Below are 21,421 nucleotides of genomic sequence, written 5' to 3' on the forward strand. Positions count from 1 at the left end.
TGGTGTTAGAACATTTGAATGAGATCATTGTATGTTAATGTTTTCATTATTTGCATGAAGTAGTAATGCCAGTAGTGTTTGCAGTGTGGGAAGTGCCTATCTGTTGACATAGTAAATTGCAAGTTTTTGATAGCAGTGTTCCAACATTTAAAAAAAAAAAAAAAATGCATGTTCAGCTTCAGAAGAGTTGGGTATTTTATAGAAACACCCCCCCCCCCCCCCCCCCCCCGGAATTTTCAGAATATGCACTCAGATTTGCACGATACAGCTTACTTTTGACACGGCGATCGTTTTTCTGAATGTTGATGGTGAAACCTCTGGGCGCAGTAGTGTTGGATTTTGGTTGAAAGCAGAGACGTGTCACCCCTGTAACATTAGACTCTACCTCGCTTTCTATTGGTCAACATTGGCCGAAATCGATACCAGAGGTTGGGAACAATCGTAACCCCTGGTGGGGCTTTTCACAGTAATTTTAGTCAAACCGGAAGCCAGCCAGAGACGGTGGAAGTTCTTTTCATGGTCAACAGATATGTATCCTTCTATGGAAAACAATAAAAATGTTGGGTTCTGTCGGATAGAGAAAAAAAAAAAGAGAAGGTTCAGGGATGTTAATCGTGTTAAGTCACATTTGATTACAAGCAAGGAATACATAGCGCTTTTGAGCACCACCGTCTGAAAAGTAATGTGTGGAACTGTGCTGCCACCTTTTGCCTTGTTGTGTCATCACATGCAATAGGCAAGTTATAGAGAAGAGCATACAATCAGAGAGGACCGATTTAATACTTTTTAAAAGGAATCTATGTAGATTAAGGGTAATAACAATGATCTTTTAGTTAGGTTTGAATGATTCGGTGCAATGGCCAGCAAAGTACCTACAATCAACGGTTCTGGTCATGCCATGGCTCAGTTGTTGAAATTGATTTGAGTAGTTTACACCATCTCACTATGCAAATAATGCAGTTAACTTTCAAAAGAAATAAATACTGGAGCAAAAGGTTATTTTTAAACTCTGAGCAATTGATAGATGTTCTGGGCACAAGAATTGCTCCTGAAGGTGCTTTGCTTTACTTTCTCAAGATGGCTGCATATTGCTGGAACTGGCCAAATAAGGCTGACTGGGGGGGATTCAAACAGCTGTAACTTCTGTTCTATTTAACCTAGGGGGAAAATAAAACCAGTTTTGAGTTCAGAACTTCATACTCTCTTTTGAAATGCTACACTCCTTGATCGCAACTAGATTTAAAAATGGCCTGTCATTGCTACTTGAAGGCTGATTGCCAGTAAGATCAGTAATTCTCTCTTAAACACAATTGACAACGTTTTATTGGCCCTTATTGATGCTTATATCCATATAATGAGGTTAACATTTGTACGTTCATTCAGAAAGGAAAAGGGGATAAAGGGCCCATAATGATGCTGCAAGTCACTCAGTGTGTGAAGCTGCCTATAATTTGTGTGCGCGCAGGTGTGATGCACCAGGTGAAGAACCTGGCTGAGAGTGAGTCGTTCCTCCCCAGTCCGCCCAAGGCGTGCACGAGCGGCATCACTGCAGCAACCACCACAATCACCACGGCAACCCCACCTGCCGCCTCCAGCGTCACATCAGATTTGGGTTCGCCAAGTTTCCATAACAACATGGAGGACTCGCTGGACCTCAGCCCACAGGGGTGGGTACACACCCTCTTTGCCACAACACTCGCCCACCCCACACACACTTGGTTAAAGCCCACTGTGTTCACTTTACGAATAACTTTGTGCTTTACAGTCGTTTGAGTGATGTTCTGAAGAGGAAGCGTCTTCCTCGCAGAGTGCCACGGCGTCCCAAGTATTCTCCACCCAGGGATGATGACAAAGTGGACAATCAGGGTGAGACACACACACACACACACACACACACACACACACACTTGCTGCATACCACTGTCTGCCTACCTGTACAGGGCTCGACGTTAACTTGTTAGTCCACTTGTCCAGTCAGACAAGCAGCAAGATTTTTCACTTGTCCTGACCATAACCTTTGTATGATATTGAACTAGTTTAATGAAAGTGGTTGTCATACCCACGTGCACTCTGAACAGCACGTGCTTCTAACGACAAGCACCTGCCCTGGATTAAGCTCTATCAGCATGCGCATAAAAGAATACTGCACACACCTACACGGTGCGAAATATTGCGTTGTTCATCACCATTCGAGCCACTGTTATTGTATTGTCTTCCTGGTTATTGGCTCTTTTCTGTGTTTTGGTTTCCGATCTTGTCCTGTCCAGTTTAGTCTGCTTGTGCCTCGCTCGACCCTTTTGTCTGTTTATCGTTATTGATTCAGCCTGCTGTTTTGGACTATATGCCCGTTTTGTTTCTTTTATAATAGACACTCTTCCTGCACATACATCCATCTCCATACATCTGCGCTTACTGACGGTGGTTAACAAAGTTTATCAAAAAGCAGGTATAGTTATTATATGCTTTAATGATATTCCAATAAACTCACTGTAACAAACACAAACTATCCAAAGCCCCATTATGGTGCATGTATTGTGTTAACCCATTACCTAGTCTACAGTTTTAAGTCAGACTCACCCAAATTCAAAGTTTCTGGAGGAAATCAAGTTAAATCTTGATTATACTTCAGGTTGTACTGGATTAAACTAATTTAAAGAAATGAAACCGAAAAGAAAAGTCGGATATAAGGGTGACCAGAATCATGTCGTGAATGAAACCATACCATAAATGAGTTCAGCACTGTCGTAAAATCCACACGAAATATTTTACAATAATGTGTTGGTGTACCATACAAAAGAACAATCCAATAAAAATTCCGAATGAAATGATTCACCACCGATGATTATTTATTAATTAAGTAATTGATTGCCATTTCGATGAATTTAGAGTCTAATAATCTATAATCTGATATTACAACATGGTTATTTTTACGTACGCACCTGCTGTACTCAACGGCATGTAATCAATAACATGACCAGATCACTTTATTGATGTAACGCTTGAATAATTACTGTAAAAATGATGATTTTCAACAATCCCTAAAAGATAAATAAAAGCATAAGGTATCATTACTACGTTGTCTGGGGCAGCTATATGTAGTACTCTGAGTAATTTTCTCTAGTCTGTAAACTAAATTGGATCGGCCTATATGTAGAAAATGTTACAAAATATGTGGCCTATTTGTACTGTTTATATAAACTGCTTATTGCTGCTATTCAACTTGTGTGTGTGTGTGTATATAAAATATATATATACTCTATATATGTGTGTGTATTGTGTGTGTGTGTGTGTGTGTGTGTATATATATATACACACACACACACTATATTCGATTGCAAATTTAAGCAAGTCTTCAAGGAGTTTGGCCTGATCATGTAGTCTTAGCAGTGAGTATAAATAATATACACATGAACAAATGACACTGTTAAACTCACCTCAGCATGTCTTTTACAATCATTTACATCACCATGGGCAATGCTAAAGTCACTGTACTGTTAGTAACAGTGCACAACACCATCATTATTATACCCCTATTAGGCAAGGGGACGTTGTTGGATTGCCATAGTGATGGATAGCTTGACAGATGAAGTGAGGCAAGAGTCACCATGGAACACGTTTTGTGGATGATATTGTGATGTGTGGTGAAAGTAGAAAGGAGGTTGAGCTGGGCTTGGAGAGATGGAGGTATGCATTGGAACGAAGAGGAACTAGAAAAGCACTCGGAGAGCGCAGACCTCCGTCAAGAATCCTTTAAAAAAAATCCAGGATCCAGAAGGTGATCCAGATCACCGCCAAAATTTAATGGATTGTTACTTGTGCCCAGTCACACCTCTGGAAAAAAATTCAGAGCAGTCTGTTCATAACTTTCCATAATGTTGCTAACAGACAAACAAACCAACGCTACCGAAAACATAACCTCCTTGGCGGAGGTAATGAAGGTGAACAGTAGCAAAACAGAATACATGTGCATCAGTGAGAACGGGGATGAGAGTGTAGTGAAGATGCAAGGAGTAGATGTAAAGAAAGTTGGTGAATTCAAGTACCTGGGGTCGACTGTGCAGGAAAATGGGGGCTGCGATAGTGAGGTGAGAGAGTGAGTGCAGGCAGGGGGGAGCAGTTGGAGAAGGATTTTGGGAGTCATTTGTGATAGGAAAGTCCCAGCAAGAGTGAAAGGTAAGCTGTATAAGACAGTAGAGAGACCAGCTGTGATGTATGGATTGGAGACCGTACCCTTAATGAAGAGGCAGGAGGCAGAGTTGGAGGTGGCGGAGTTGAGGATGTTAAGGTTTGTGATGGGAGGTTGGACAGGATAAGGAACGAGAACATCAGAGGGACAGCACATGTGGAGAGCTTGGGAATTAAGCTAAGAGAGATGAGACCGAGATGGTATGGGCACATCCTGAGAAGAGATGCAGAGCATGTTGGAAGGAGAATGTTGAGGATGGAGCTGCCAGGCAAACGAAAACGAGGAAAGCCAAAGAGGAGATACTGTACATGGATGTGGTGAGAGAGGACATGAAAGTGGCAGGTGTGGTAAAGAAGGATGCAGAAGACGGAGCAATGGAGACGAAAGATTTGCTGTGGTGACCCCTAATCGGGGGCAGCCAAAAGAAGGTGTTGGTAAGGGGACACTGTTGTGTAGTCTGAGGTGAAATGTGCTTTGTATTTTGGTTTTTTGGGGCACTCTGCCATGACCCTCCTTGATGCACTGAATTGATGGACTCTCAGTCTGGGAGAGATGACATAAAGCCTGCCCACACAGAAAATTGATTGGTCGGTCTTAAGTAGACCAATCAGGATGCGCATGCGCTCTCCGTCCGTAAGAGACATAAAGCCAGTCCACACAGAACAGATTGGTCTACTTACGACAGACCAATCAGGATATGCGCTGTGTGTGTGTGTCTGGGAGAGAAGACATACAGCCCACCCACACAGAAAACTGATTGGTCTATTTAGCAAGACAGAGCAGTCAGCATGCGCTCATGCTCGCTCTGAGGGAGCTGCTATCAGTATGCAGGAGACTCACGGAACTTCCAGGAGAGTTGGGAATAATTCAACTTGTCTCATTGGACAAGCGGATGTGAATTTGACTTGTCCAGCCCGAACATTTAGTTGTCCTATGCAGTCGGAATGCAGCTAATGTTGAGCTCTGCTGTACTATGGGAGTTCCTTGGAAGGAACCTTAATGACACCATGCATACCAATGACCAGGCTGCATAAGGTTTCTAAACGGAGGATATTATAAGAGAATGCTGTTCAATGTTGTACAACTAAAAACGAAGAAAAAAAAAAAGGCCTGTGTTTGTTAGTATGCTATTCTGTGCTAATTTTGGGGGTTTATCATGATGTGTATCTGTTTCCCCCCCCAGCTAAGAGTCCCACCACCACTGCGTCTCCCAAATCATCCTTCCTGGCGAGTCTTAACCCCAAAACTTGGGGAAAACTTGGTGCTCAGAACAATAGCACTAACTCTGAGCCATCTCGCACAGCCGGGGTCAGTGGCCTGGCACGCACAGCTAACAAAGACTCGGTTTCTAATAACCGGTAAGTACACATTTCTGTTTCAGACATTTTATTAGAATTTGTGAGCTAGTGTGGTTAGACCTAGTCAAGGTCCTTTTTGGGTCCAGGTAGATTGTGAACATGGGCTAGAATTACTACTCCTTTACTTGCTTTATAGTGCGCTATTTGGGATTTAGCTCTGTATAGCCGATATGTACACTACAAGAGTATGAAAAAATGGCTACTACACCCTACATAGTGCAATTTATGGACAATAAGGAGGCACAGTTAAATACCAAATGCTGCTCTACTTAGTTAGCCATACTTGGGCCATGCTCTATGAAATGTGCTGCGTGTTTGCTAGGGTTTAAGCTTCTCTGATGTGTGGTATTTTTAAAAGCCTAGTGGTAAATTTAAGGGTGAAATTTACCCTTTGTGTGTTACAGGGACAAAATTAAAGCATGGATAAAGGAGCAGGCCAGTAAGTTTGTAGAGCGATACTTCAATTCGGAGAATGTGGACGGCAGCAACCCAGCACTGAACGTTTTGCAGAGATTGTGTACTGCTACAGAGCAGCTGAGCCTGCAGGTAACCCCACACACATCTCCACCCACAGCTACAAATCGTCAGGTTCATAAATATTTGGATATTGACCAAGTTGTTGTTTTAGCTGCTTACTCCAGTATATACAGGGATGCAAACGGCGCGCCTTTTGGCGGATGTCGCCTTTTTCATGGCTGAATCGTGCAGATCTGATTTTCTTTTTTGGGGGGGGGGCATTGGAGTGTCTGATTATAATTTCATCAAAGTAAATTCTGTATATAAGCAAATGCCGTTACAGTCCATGAAACATAGGAAGTATAAGTATGAGAAGAAAACAGTAAATCAGAAAGCTGCGCACATAAAGCCAATTGGCTGCGTGCCATTATCTGCTGCTGGCTGCACTTCACTGCACACGCAAGGATTTCCATCAGTCCAATGTAAGTTACGTAATTGGCTTTACGTGCGCAGCTTTCTGATTTACTGTTTTCTTCTCATACTTCCTACGTTTCATGGACTGTAACGGCATTTGCTTATATACAGAATTTACTTTGATGAAATTATAATCAGACACTCCAACGCCCCCCCCCCCCCCCCCCCCAAAAAAAAATCGGATCTGCACGATTCAGCTGTGAAAAAGGCGGCATCCGCCAAAAGGCGTGCTGTTTGCATCCCTGTATATAGGAGTTGAAATATTAAATGATGAATATGAGTCAAAGAGAGAAAACTCAATTCCAGTATCTGACTCACACACACACACACACACACACACACACACACACACACACACACACACACACAATACAACATGCATGCAAGTTTTGTGGAAGATTATGCAAGTCAAAAATCGGCCTCTTTAGTCACAGAAAAAGCTGTTCAAAAAAAGGGCATAAATTCCTCTTGGAAAAGAAGCAAGGCGGTTTGTCATTACCGTTTCGTGGGATTGTAAGAGCTTCTATTTTTGATTGTAAGAATTTCTATTGTTGTATTTTTACTTTTATGGGACCTATCTGGGCACAGTATCCATATTCTTATGAGAATGAAGGAAGCCAACAATAGGAGTTGAAATATTAATTGATGAATATGAGCAAAGTGCAGAATTTCAGCTTCAATTTGAGGGCATTTACATCCAAATTGGGTGAATAGTGTAGCCATCTTTTGCAAGAATTTGGAATTTATTGACGTTAATCAATAGATTTGAAAAATCAAAACAAGCCCATTTGAAAGACAAAAACAGCTGTAGCCAGATCAGCTGTTTTGCTTTTAATTTCTTAAAGAAAAAAAAATGTTCTGGAGCTCAGGAACACCAAAAGAAAGACCTTGCAAAACCCCTTTATCAGTTTGCAAGATCAAGAACATCCTCCAAGAGATGGGCGTATCTGTGTGAGTCAGCAATCAAGAGAAGACTTCACCAGAGTTGATACAAAAGGTTTACCACAAGATTTAAACAATTGGTAAGCCTCAAAAACACCACCAGTTTGGAGTTTGCCAAAAACCATCTACAAAAGCCTGTAAAGTTCTAGAACAACATCCTATGGACTGAAAAGGCAAAGATCAACTTGTACCAGAATGATGACATGGGGACACATGACTACCAGTGGGACTGGTTTCCTTGAATTTATCGATGATGTGACTGCTGATAAAAAGCAGTGTGATGAATTCTGAAGTGTATAGGGCTATACTATCTGCTTAAATTCAGCTAAATGCTTCAGAATTTATTGGATGGTGTTTTGTAAAGCAAATTGGCAAAGGCTTGAAGCATACTTCTAAAGCAACAAAACTTGAGTGGATTTTCTGCTTTGACCAAGTTAATCATCTGACCTGAATTTAATTGAGCATGCCTTTCAGCTTGTGGCTGAAGGCAAAATGCCCAAAGAACAAGCATACCCCTTTTCCACCAAATCAGTTCCAGGGCTGGTTCGGAGCCAGTGCTGGTTCACAACTCGCTCAACTTGTGAGCCAGCTGAGAACCAGTTTGCTTTTCCATAGCTCGCGGTGCTAAGCGGAGCCACGTCATTACGTCGATGTAAACGTCGTTACGTCGCTGTATGTCAGTTACGTCGCTGTATACGTCAGTTACAACGCTACGTTTACATAAACCTTGGCGCGAATATCAAAGCAAAAACAACACAGAAGAAGCAGCAGCGACAACAATAATAATGGATGACTTCGCGTTTGTACAGCTGCTGCTTCTCGTCGCTTAAAAATGGCGATCTTTCGCAGTGTTATTGTTGTTAGTCTTAACAACTCCGCCCCCCCGCTGACGTAAGCGGTTCTTTCCTCTGGCCCAGCAGAGAGTTGGTGCTAGCCTGGAACCGGTTTTTCTGGCCCCAGAGCCAGTTCTTTGTCAGTGGAATCAGAAAACCCGGTTCCAAACTAAGCACTGGCCCCGAACCAGCCCTGGAACTGCTTTGGTGGAAAAGGGGCAGCAGGAACCCCAGCAGATTCCAGATTTCTGGTTGTCCTTGACCGCAAAGGAAAAGTAACAAAGTATCAAGCTCGTTCATTATTTAATTTCCACCCCAATGTACTGTGGTAGACTGCTAAAATGATAACTTTCTCAGTGTCTAAATATTTAAGGATCTGGCTGTAGGTTGTTAATCACAATATACTTCTTTGGGATGTTGGTTAAAATTGATGGGCTTCGTGTGTTTGCAGGTGGATGGCGGTGTGGAGTGTTTAGTGGAGATCTGCAGCATCGTTTCAGAATCGGATGTTTCGTCATTTGAGATTCAGCACAGTGGCCTGGTGAAACAGCTGCTGCTCTATTTAACCTCCAACAGTGAGAGAGACGTCGTCAGCAGGGACGAGAGGATCAAAAGATTCTTGCACATTTTCTACGGCAGTCCTGTGAGTAGTGACAGCACCTCATTACACCTCTAGATAAACCTTCAGTCATTCTGAATTGTCTGGTCATATTCTCCACTCCTCAGCTGTTTTAATTGAGCTCAATAAGCAGTGGGAAATGGGTGGGTTGCATCTGACGTCACATCCGCCTCATTAGATATGCAAGACATGAAGTGGTGGTCAGTTAAGCTGACTCTTCACAAAGCATTACTATTGCTGGTGCGCCTTGCTAGCCATTAAAATGCCCAACGCTTACATTGTTTTGGGCTGCTTGAATCGAACAGAGTGAAACTGAAAGTTTCTTCTGGGTTCCCTGTGAAGTTATTTTTAAAAAAAAAGGGCACCCTATGGGTACATCTGGCTACTGCTTATAAATAAAAAATTTTGATACCATGTCCATACAGTAAATATAGCATACACTGTGTTCCAAATTATTATGCAAATCATATTTTCTCAGATTTTCCTAAATTATCTATATTAATGGCAGTCATCATGATTTTCCAGTCATCAACCATTAGAGTACAATTCAAATGTTTTTGAACGAACCTCCCAATGATAACAGTAAATTTTTAAGAAATAAAAAACACAAATGCACCCAAAATGCATGTTCCAAATTATTACACACAATTGAGTTTCCAAACATTTTATTGTCATAAAGAACAAAAAATGGTCATGTGTGAAATTAGAAACATTAGCAGGTCATGACTAACTGAAATCAAACACTATTTAAATCAAAACATCATCACAAGTGAAGTCACATCTGAACATAGGACCCCTTGTTGAAAAGGACCTTCTCAAGTCTTCCATCCATTGAATTTGTCAGTTTTTGGATAGTATCTGCTGGAACTGCCTTGCATGAGGACAGAATAGCCTCCCAGAGCTGTTGTTGAGATGTGAACTGCCTCCCACCATCATAAACACTTCTCTTGATGATGCTCCAAAGGTTCTCAATAGGGTTGAGGTCAGGGGAGGATGGGGGCCACACCATAAGTTTGTCTCCTTTGATGCCCATTGCAGCCAGAGATGCAGATGTATTCTTTGCAGCATGACATGGTGCATTGTCATGCATGAAAATGATCTTGTTTCGAAAAGCACGATTCTTCCTTTTGAACCATGGCAGAAAGTGTTCTTTGAGGAACTCCACATACGCTATGGATGTCATCTTCACACCGTCAGGGATCCTAAAAGGGCCGACAATCTCTCTCCCCATGATTCCAGCCCAAAACATCACTCTACCACCTCCTTGTTGGCGCCGTAGCCTTGTTTGCATGGGGTGGCCGTCAACCAACCATCCACCACTCCATCCATCTGGACCATCGAGGGTTGCACAACATTCATCGGTGAACAGAACAGTTTTGAAGTCAGTTTTCATGTATTGCCTGGCCCACTGGAGCCGTTTCTGCTTGTGTCCAATGGATAGGGGAGGTCGAAACGATGGCTTATGCACCGCTGCAAACCCCAGGAGGACCCTGCATCTTGTTCAGGGCACATTGGAGGCACCAGCAGCTTCAAAAACTTGTCTGCTGCTATGACAGGGCATTTTTACAGCTGCTCTTTTGATCCAACGTATTTGCCTGTAGGAAAGAGTCCTGGATTTTCCATTATCAGCACGCACACGTGTGTGCTCTGAATCAGCTACATACTTCTTGATAGTGCGATGATCGCGATGAAGTCTCTTGGCAATTTTGATTGTTGCCATGCCTTGACCCAAACATTCAACTATTTGTTGCTTTTCAGCAGCCGACAGGTCCTTTTTCTTACCCATTTTGGTTGAAAATGGTAGCCTGCTTAATAATGTGGGACAGCCTTCTTTAGTAGTTTCCCCTTTAATTGGACTCACCTGCCAAACTAATTAGCACAGGTGTCTTCAATTGGTTTCAGTGATGTACAGAGCCCTGATACACATTACCATTCATGAGTTTAACTGACAAAAAATATCTTACCTTAGGGCCCTGTCACACTATAGCGTTTTGTTCGACGTTTGGTTGCGTTTTTAAAAATTTGAGAAACGCCGGGGAACGTTGACGTTCTTCAAATTAAGTTTCTAGGTCAACGATGTTGTAACGTTCTTGTAACGCTTGGGTAACGCTCAGCCAACGTTCCCTCAGTGTCAGGCGACGTTTGTGGTCCAAAATAGCAGCAAAACCTAGCGTTCTCATAGCGTCCACAGCGCTTTGATAGCGTTATCATAGCATTTGGGTAGCGTCTGCCTTGCGTCCAGGTAATGTTCTGGACGTTACACAGACGCTGGAAAAATTCAGAACGCTGACAGACGTTAGAAAGATGTTGAAAGAGCGTTACATGAGCGTTAAGAACGCTCGGCGAACGCTGACGAACGCTGAAAAACGTTGGCGACACGCTGGACAGACGTTCGATGGACGTTACACAGGCGTTAGGCAAGCGTTACCCAAGCGCTAGGCACGCGCTGGACACTCGACCCTGATGGGCCGGCGTCCGCCTAGCGTCCAGGGAACGTCCTGACTTTCGAGTAACGTTCGAGTAACGCCCGCAAACTTTCGTGTAACGTTCCTCTAACGTGTAAGTAGCGTTTTGATAGAACGTCCTGAATTTTTGTGCACACCCAAAACTATTTTTCACCCTCAGCGTTCGCCGACGTCCCTCGACGTTCCCCAACGTTTGCCGACGCTCGTCTAACTTTCTTGTAACTTTTTTCTAACGTTCTCGACGTTCCTCTGCGTTTCGCAACACGTTACTCGAACGCTGGTGAGAACGTCGTAGTGTGACAGGGCCCTTACCACTCTTAAACACTTGTTGCATAATAATTTGGAACACAGTGTATATACATGTTATCAATTCTACTCGCCTCATCTCTTGCAAGCATCACCAAGCTGTGAGCAGCATCAGGGCTTGGAGTATTTTGGTTATCAATTTTGTTTACTGTGTCTTTTGTTCAAAATACAGTGCTGTGAACTCTATTTTCAGAATAGTAAGAAAGCACTTGTTCATGAATTGTTTTAGAAGCATTATTTAGTACTAATGAGCACATTTTGTTTCACAAGTGTAGCGTAAAGACACTTAAAAAAAAAAATTTAACACGAATAGCAGAAGTTTGACCAATTATACTTTTTCACGAAGGAGCCAATTTATTCCCACATGGGACTTTTGTAATTGCAAACCGAACGGATTGCTCAAAAGATTCCAATGTCTTCGCTGCCTTCTTGAGTTTTTGTTGAATGTCTGTAATTCTTGATGTAAATATCTTCCAAAAATCTTAAAAAAAAAAAACAAAAAAAAAAAAACTTGCCTTTCATTTGACCTTTCAGAAGGACCAAACAAAAGCTGTGATAATCAAAAGGTAAATTTTCTTAAAATAAACACCACTTACTTGATATCAAATGATTAGCCTTGGCAAACCACGAGGCGAATTTTGTTTGTTTTTATCTGCTGATTTATCTTGCGATACTAAAGTTACAGCTTGGTTTCTTTTTTTTTCGTTTCTGGTTCTGATTGATTCCGAAGTTTATCAGGAAGTAGAACGGGTAATCGAACTTGATCAAGATAAGTGCTGATTGGTTGCAAAGTTTCGCTATTGTTACACTCATTCTTACATTCTTAGCACAAGGACATGGTGGCTTCGCCACTCATTCTTGTGTACCTTTTGATAACGCGAGATCAACTGTTTGTCTCGCGAGATCACGAGTCGCCCGTTCTGGTGATTGTAACGCTTATGCGCAGTGCACTATTGTTACACTCATTCTTACAACACAATGACATAGTGGCTCTGCCTCTGAGGCAGTGGCCACAAAAAAAGGGGTGAAAGAGCAGAGGGTTATACTGAAAGACGATGAGAAAGGTGGCTTAGAACCTTTCGCTGTGATGGAAGAGAGCGGAGTCAAAGAATGCTCGAGTTTGCAGTGACCACTTTGTGAAAGGTTTCTAAATTCCTCTGATTTTATTTAGTTTGAATTCACAAAGACGTTTCTCACCACTTTCTGTTCTTTGGAACTGTTTTAAAGTTCAGGAGATGCTCAAGTCCAGAGATGTGCATTTTGTTACAGTTTGATGGTGGTCGCCATATTGTAAACTAACTTGTATGTTTTTCACTTTGTCAGGATGTCCTAGCGATCTTCACAAGGATGATGTAGATTGGGCTCCTAAACTGAATTCGATAGATAAGATCAAGACGATCCACGGAAACATGAAAGCAGAGTTCACAAGTTAACAGCACGAAACTGCTTCCCTGGCCATGCAGTTGCAGTGAGCCGTGATAACTTTGCAGTCCTCTTTCACCAATCCCCAGGTCTTTTAAAGGGGCTTCTGTGAAGGTTTGTGAATGATTTACTTGGAAGAGAAGACCAGGGAGGATTGAGAGGCTCTGGGTTTGTTTACACCTGATACTAAAACTTGTATCGTCCTAGCAACCATTGCAAAGACGCATACAAAAAGCCCAAAAATGCTACTTACCAGGTCATAAGCGATACAGGATTTATCTTGTCTTGATCCCCAGATCTTTAACCAGCCACATATAAAAAGTTGTTCACCTCCACGCCCTTCCAGGTTTTCATTTGTTTGTTCATGTAGAACGATGTCTGCAGCATCAGGTAGTTTGAGATGTCGGGGAACTCAACGGATGGATGATTTTCCAACTCCTAGGAAAAATCCTTCTTTGTTAACATGCAAGGTTTTGTCCCATCGCAAAGAGCAACTTTCTGAAGGCATCTTGACCATGCATTGGTCTCTAAACTGTGAAAATGGTCCGAGACGGTTTTACAAGCTCTCTGCATAATGGCAGCCAAATTGGTTTGCCTGACCACCACTTCATTCATGTAGTGTCATTTAAGATTACTGTAAACAGGATAGGATTTAATAGAGTTAAGCACTGCTCCCTGAAATTTTCGAAAAGCTTTCGAGCAGACAGAGCTTGGTGAAATTGTCTACATGAGACTTGTGCGATATTACAACATTCTCGACCCTACAAAATTACATTGCCACAATATCCAGTGAGGATTATCACCAATTATAATGTATATTCAGACCTTTTGATGGTTCTTTCCAATACTGAAGGGCTAATTTGAAGTAGGAAATCCAGTTTTCACGGAGAGTGAATTCTGAGCCTGAAAATGACCCAAAAAACTGTCTGCAAATTTTCATAAAAATCGTCTTTCCTAATCGTCGACGATCCTGTCCTGTTTACAGTAATCTCAAATGACGTTACACCTCCCAAAAACTGAAAGCATTTAGTCCAGAGAAAAATCAGTTTTGAAATGAGCAGTTCAAGCAACGTTACATTTTTCACTCCAATTCCTCACCTTTGTTAGCCTAGTAAACTAGACCCGACCGCCTAGCGGCCAAAAATATTTTTTGCCTAGCGAATGGGTCTAGCCTCGCACCATATAAACAAAAACACCCCGGGCATCAAATCGTGCCCGCCAATCACAAGGCAAGGTTTTTGTTTGGGTTCTTTGGGCGGGCTTTTGCAGGAGTGACGACAAAGCTGCGCGACGCTGGAGAAAGCGCAACAGGAAAGATGGCTACGGGCTAGTGAACAGCGCGCGTTTGACTCTGCTTTGGAATCAGTTTTAGAAGAATTAGACTTGGAGTTTTCATTGAAACATGAGCAGGAAGAGGCTCTCCGCTCATTCCTTTTCAAGAAGGACGTTTTCGCTGTTTTGCCGACCGGCTATGGCAAAGGTCTGATCTACCAGCTGGCTCCGCTGGTAGCCAAAAGGATGGGGCTAGTTTGTGCAGTACGAAGAATTAATAAACAGCTATGAAACATTACTTTTTGATTATTTATTTTCCCGTTATTTTAAATTTAAGGGAAATTATTTCACCAAACACCACCAAATAAAAACTCTCAAAAACAGTTTAAGCAAACCCTTGAAAAACACTTGGAAAAAAATGTGTATGTGGTACAGACTCCAGACTTGTGGTCATTATCTCCAAACTTCTTAATATCTAGAACCTGTTTCTTAATTAATACGCATTTTGAAAAATTATTTAATTTCAAGGCCTCCCCCATTGCTTTCTGTCGCTCTGACTACGTCACACACTGTTGCGCTGATTGGTCAGAGCGTTGGCCTATACGCACAGACAGTTTGAAAGACAGCGGTTTGTTCCTCCTACCCGCTTCGGAAATGTCTACGGATCAAGGCCAGACTAAATATTCACATTTAGTCTGGCTTGCCAGGCTACACCTTTGTATGTGAACAGTTAAATTTATAGAGTGGAAAAAGACCTCTGATATTACCAATCTTCAATGGCAAACATATTTCATTTCCTTGTTAGTTAGAGCGAATAGTATCCTACTTTTTAAAATTCAATATTTAATCTACTGACAATGGTATAAGCTCAATACACAAAATTACATTGCCACAATATCCAGTGATTTATCACCAATTTTAATGTATAACCAGACCTTTGATGGTTCTTTCCGATATTGAAAGGCTAAATGTGAAGTAGGAAATCCAGTTTTCACCTAGAGTGAATTCTGACCCCGAAAATGACCCAAAAAACTGCCTTTTGAAATTTTTCATAAAAATCGTCTTCTACATCCACCTCTCCCAGTCTCATGCAGAGCTCCCTCACTTTCTTTTAGGACAAATGGGGGAACATTTTAAGTTAATTAAGATGAAATAAATTCAGTACACATTTTAACTTGGCTAACATTGGAGAAGTATATACTTAATATCAATTTAGTATATTTATTAGGGATGTCGCAGAAAACAGTCAAATCAGCTCTTTCGGTGAGAGATGTGGAAAAAAAAATTGACTCAAATATTAAATATAAAAAAAAGGCCTACAATGAATTGTCAAATCCAACACTTATTGTACATAAGTGTTCATAAAGATGTTGTGTTTGGTTTTTTTGGGTGCTCTCCTACTCAACACTGAGCAGTATCAACAGAAAAAGTCAGTTATGTGGACACAAGATACCAGATTTCTAAAAGAATTGTGATTTTTTTTTTTTTTTGTATATAACTGCAGAATCACTTAATTGCGATTGCCACAATTCCTGATGACGCTGTTGATATTCTCCCTCCCCTACCCCTGAAAAGTGAAATGGTGGAAATGCCTTTGTAGCTACTGCCTCATAGAGGCGAAGTAAGGCAGTAGCCACTGTCATCGTGTTGTAAGAATGAGTGAGTGTAACAATAGCAAAACTTTGTAACCGATCAGCACTTATCCTGATCAAGTTCGATTACCCGTTATACTTCTTGATTAAACTTGGGAGCCAATCGGAACCAGAAACAAAATGGAGAAACCTCGTTATAACTTCGTAGTATCGGAAGATAATCAGCAGATAAAAAGAGAAACGAAATTCACCTCGTGGTTTGCCAAGGCTACTGATTTGATATCAAGTAAGTGGTATTTATTTTAAGAAAATTTACATTTTGATTATCACAGCTTTTGTTTGGTCCTTCTGAACGGTCAAATGAATGGTTTTGGAAAATTATTTATTTTAACTTTTTGGCAAATGTATTGAGAAGCCGATATCAAACTTCTGCTATTCGCTTTAATTTTTTTAATGGTTTTTTTTGAGTACTTACAGTACACTTGTGAAACAAAATGTGCTCATTAGTACTAAATAATGCTTCTAAGACAATTCATGAACAAGTGCTTTCTTACTATTTTGAAAATATAGTTCACAGCACTGTATTTTGAACAAAACACAGTCAACAAAATTGGTAACCAAAATACTCCAAGCCCTGATGCTGCTCACAGCTTGGTGATGCTTGCAAGAGATGAGGCGAGTAGAATTGATGTGTATATACGCAATATTTACTGTATGGACATGGTATCAGAAAACAATTTCATTTATAAGCAGTAGCCACATGTACCCATAGGGTACCTATTTTTATCATTTATTGTGAATATTTATTGCAATATACTTTCGATTACCCAATTCAGTCATGCAAATACAGGTCAAGAGCTTTAGATAATGTTCACATCAAAACATCAGAGTGGGGGGGGAGTGTGATCTCTGTGACTTTAATTGTAGCATAGTTGTTGGTGCCAAATGGGATGGTTTGAGTATTTCAGAAACCGCTGATCTCTTCTGGGGATTTTCACGCGCAAGTCTTTCAAGTTGACACTGAAGGGTGTGGAAAGCATCCAAGGAGCAGCAGTTCTTCTGGCAGAAGTACCTTGTTCGATGAGGGAGGTCAGAGAAAAATGGTGACTGGTTTGAGCTCACTGTAAAACTGGACTTGCTGAGCAGAAAAGCCTCTCCGAACACTCATATGGGTGTGTCGTCTTTAGCGTCATTGCCTTGGCAATGTACGTTTTGTGACTTTTGGAGGGCAGCGCTTCTGAAAGAGCTCCAAATTGTGTACGTGTTTGTCTGTTGAGTGGAATGTCAGTAGTCTTTCTCCAGAATCAGTGACTCACCCTTAAACTAAAACTATTGACCTGTATCTGTATGATTTTTATACATTGTGCTGCTACCACATGGTTGGCTGATTTAGATAATTGCATGAATGAGCAGGTGTACAGTGTTAAAATGTCAGGTGAGTGCAGATGCCTTTTTAGAAACACATGCTTTTTATAGTGTGCACATCTTAAGGTGTGCGTGTGCGCGCAGGTTCCAGGGCAGGAGCCACTGTTCCGGCTGGAGCCAACAGAGAATGGGCCACTGCTGGCACTCGTGCACAAAATGAACAGCTGTCTGAGTCAGATGGAGCAGTTTCCTGTTAAAGTGCATGACTTTCCCAGTGGTAATGGCAACGGCAGCAGGTATGGCTTCAACTCGATCAATTTATCTTCCATTTATCACACCCCTATGGCCATGGGGGCAGGGTAAATTCTTATGTTAATAGCATGTTAATTTTTCCGTTTTGGCATGAATATTGGTGTGTGCATGATGGCTGTAAGCAAATACATTATTGAACAGATGTCCTCAACTAAATTTATGAAAGAGTATTCAGGGCTGATTGAGTGGGGTATGGGGTTTTTTTTTTTTTTTCTTCCTTTATAAAAGAGAGCTTTTGGGCTTCGGGCACTGCGATCCTGCCACAATGGTGTAAACGTGAAAATGTGTGAGCATCAGGTTTTTACTTGAATGTCAAGCTTGAAAGTAAAGTTGGCTGAAGTTTGTGTGGCGGGTTACCAGGCTTCTCACTGCAACTGGAAAAAACAAGGTTGAAACTATTCACAAAATGATTTGGAATGGGGGGAAAATGTAGATGTTTTGTCCTTTTTCTCAGAGTTTTTGGGAGAAATATTATGGCTGTTGTCATCTGTACCCTGATTAACATTTTTTTATCCCCCGCCACGGAGTGCGCAGGGGGATATAGGAATGGAGTCTGTCCATCCATTTCAATCTGGGCAAGTTTTCTCAGAAACTACATAAGCTAAATCAGTGAAACTTTGCATGCTTATATTACTATTCATGATCTAAGCTGAGTTCAGAAATAATTTATGAGCACTCATTTTCAGAGTTATAGCCCTTGATTTGTGTTATTGGACTCTGGACAAGTTTTCTCAGAAACGACATAAGCTACATCAATGAAACTTGGTGTGTACTCATACTACTGAAAAAAGCTGGGTAGCGTTTTATGAAGGTGTCCAAGCACTTGTGCTTTTAAGGCTTTCATAAGTGTTAAGAGGTCATCTTAAAATGCTCGTGGTGGGGGATAGTGGTGACCATTTCGTCTTGCGGGTTTTTATTTTTTAATTTTTTTTTTAATTTTGGAAAGACATTTGTTTCAGAACATAGTTAGCTTGCTTACTTTGCCAGAATTGAGGTATAGAAAGTTTCCCAGGAAGTTACTTTTTTCCAGCAGCTGTTTTCCAGGATTTCTAGGGTATAGTTGTAGAGTTAACATAAACAACTTTTAAATGCTAACATGAAAACAAATGAGTATCTTAGTTTAGCTTTCAAAATAATGTCATTAGGTCACATGTCAATGGGGTGTTTGTGTGTCTACAAATGTATGCACGTACTCTAGATATATTCTGTAAATTCATGAGTTTGATTTAATCAAATTATTTTACCAAGAGCGGGAGCTTAAGTGCATGTTTTTTGTTTTTGTTTTTTTCCCCCAGAGGTTCTCAAGCACTGAAATTCTTCAACACACATCAGCTGAAGTGCCAGCTGCAGAGACACCCAGACTGCACAAACGTGAAGCAGTGGAAGGGGGGACCTGTTAAAATTGACCCTCTTGCACTAGTACAGGCCATTGAAAGATACCTTGTTGTTAGAGGTGTGTACGTTTAATTGAACGTGTGTCTTGCTTAAACGTGCATCTTTGAACGACAGTGACGCAACTCAGTTTTGTTTTTTTGGGGGTTCTGTCCTCAGGATATGGCCGAATCAGAGAGGAGGATGAAGACAGCGATGATGACGGATCAGACGATGAAATTGATGAGTCACTTGTATGGGTTTATTCTGAACTTGTCTTTTCTGTTGCACTATGTTGTGCATAAGCTAGAGAAGAAAATATCTTATTCCACCACACCAAACCACCATTGGGATTTCGTAACCTCAGTCCATTTTGGGCATCTCCCAAATCTACTTCCTCTTTCGTAACGATCACAAACACAAGTTCATAAATTCACAAGTTAGACCACATGCTGTTTACCATAACCAAGTTTAAAATGCCAAGAGACTTTAACTATATTCAGTAGACTTGGGAATTCTTAAGTAGATATGGACACTAAACTGTTGCAGTACATTATGGGACTTAAATTGAACACAGTAAGTCTTAGACAAAATATAGTCCACTATATAGTAGCATTGGGTGATAACTATGTGAACCCTTTTCAGTGCATTATGGTAAGTGTTACTGTTTAAACTTCTTGAAATTCTGACCCTCACACAGGCAGCTCAGTTCCTGAACTCGGGCAGCGTGCGCCACCGGCTGCAGTTCTACATTGCTGATCACCTGCTGCCGTACAACATGACTGTGTACCAGGCGGTGCGTCAGTTCAGCCTGCAGCCAGAGGAGGAGCGCGAGAGCACTGACGATGAGGCCAACCCTCTCGGTCGCGCCGGGATCTGGACCAAAACACACACAATATGGTATATGCACACGCCATTTAGTGTAACTGGTTGAGTCCATATATTATAGCCTGTTTTGTCTATAAACATACACCTTTCAAATAGGGCTGGGAATCGATCCAGATTCATAAGGTCACGATCCAATTCGATATCGATTTACTTAGATATTGCTGGATTGTCACTTTAAAGTAAAAACTGTCCCTATTGACAGGAACAGCCCCATATGTGTTTGTGCATGTAATTTAACACCAAATGCCTTCTCCAGTGCAGTTTGATTCGCCGCAGGTTTAGCTGAAACTGTGTCAGCGTGGTGCCTGGATAAGTGGTTGCGGAGATTGGTTGTATTGCCACTATATTTTACCTCTGTGTGGCACAGTTTGCACACTGCTTTTGTTTTGTCGACTTCGTCTCTGTCCTCGTAACGTTTGAATCCAAAGTAATGCCATACATCAGGTATGCCGTTTGCCGGCACCCGCTTTTTATAGCGGTCCTTGCGCGGTCGAGAAAATAGTGCCTATAGCCACCTGGAAGAGATCGATCCACACATTTTTGAATCGATCTCGTATTTTTTGGACGTGAATCGATATCGGATCGTGGATCGATCTTTTGAACCCAGCCCTACTTTCAAAGCCTATGCTAGATAACCGAATACAAGACACCAGAAATACAATTTAAGCTTGGCTTTATAAGTGCTTTCAACTTGAAACATGAGTAACATGAACATGCTGGTCTCTCATGCAGGAGCAGATTTACGGTGCTTATTTACAGCTATGAATGGCACAAAGAGTAATATTTGCACATTGTCTGTCTGTGTGCGTGCAGGTATAAGCCAGTCAGAGAGGACGAGGATGGCTGTAAAGACTCTGTAGGAGGGAAGAGGGGTCGAGCACAAACGGCTCCCACTAAAACCTCACCACGTAACGCTAAGAAACAGGATGAGCTGTGGCACGGTATGGACATTTCATCTGCATTCGCACACCTATACTCAACTGTTCATGGTCTAATGTAATATTAATTTACCCTGCTTTTAAGTGAGTGGCATATGCTCACCTCATAACACCAAAGTAGGTAGTACACGTGATCACCCTTAGATCAAGCACTGGCTGTCTTCACATTTCACATGTCATCTCTTTCTGGACTAGAAGAAACCTTTTATTTCACATGTACATTCGAGCACAAACTTTAGTACACAGTGAAATATTTCCTCTGCATTTAACTCATTTGGAGCAGTGAGCGTGCACACATACCCAGAGCAGTGGGCAGCTATGCTACAGCGCCCGGGTAGCAGTTGGGGGTTGGGTGCCTTGCTCAAGGGCACTTCAGCCCAACCTCAGGCTGTGGCTGCCCCATGTTAACTACATGTCTTCAAACTGTGAGGGGAAGCCAGAGCACCCTGAGGAAACCCATGCAGACACGGGGAGAACATGCAAACACTGCACAGAAAAGCCCCCGTCAGCCGCTGGGCTCTAACCCAGAACCTCCTTGCTGTGAGGTGACCGTGCTAACCACGACACCACCGTGCTCCCCTAGGAATAAATATTGTATAAGATTTTGTGTAGTTGATCATTG

The 21,421-nt window shown here is 41.7% G+C and overlaps 1 protein-coding gene across 6 annotated transcripts in view; it reads left to right on the top strand.

Annotated features, from left to right (window-relative positions):
* Nucleotides 1-21,421, top strand: part of trip12 (thyroid hormone receptor interactor 12) — a 167,863-nt gene that overhangs the window by 110,196 nt on the left and 36,246 nt on the right. For all 6 annotated transcript variants that reach the window (XM_060923554.1, XM_060923558.1, XM_060923555.1 and 3 more), the window contains 10 exons: nt 1,466-1,667; nt 1,766-1,866; nt 5,370-5,544; nt 5,949-6,090; nt 8,701-8,892; nt 17,435-17,586; nt 18,898-19,055; nt 19,154-19,227; nt 19,674-19,873; nt 20,675-20,802. In XM_060923554.1, coding sequence (XP_060779537.1) covers nt 1,466-1,667; nt 1,766-1,866; nt 5,370-5,544; nt 5,949-6,090; nt 8,701-8,892; nt 17,435-17,586; nt 18,898-19,055; nt 19,154-19,227; nt 19,674-19,873; nt 20,675-20,802 — 1,524 coding nt within the window. The remainder of the gene's footprint in view (nt 1-1,465; nt 1,668-1,765; nt 1,867-5,369; nt 5,545-5,948; nt 6,091-8,700; nt 8,893-17,434; nt 17,587-18,897; nt 19,056-19,153; nt 19,228-19,673; nt 19,874-20,674; nt 20,803-21,421) is intronic.

This window comes from Neoarius graeffei, chromosome 6 (genome assembly GCF_027579695.1).
Source record: "Neoarius graeffei isolate fNeoGra1 chromosome 6, fNeoGra1.pri, whole genome shotgun sequence".
In the NCBI taxonomy this organism is placed as follows: domain Eukaryota; kingdom Metazoa; phylum Chordata; class Actinopteri; order Siluriformes; family Ariidae; genus Neoarius; species Neoarius graeffei.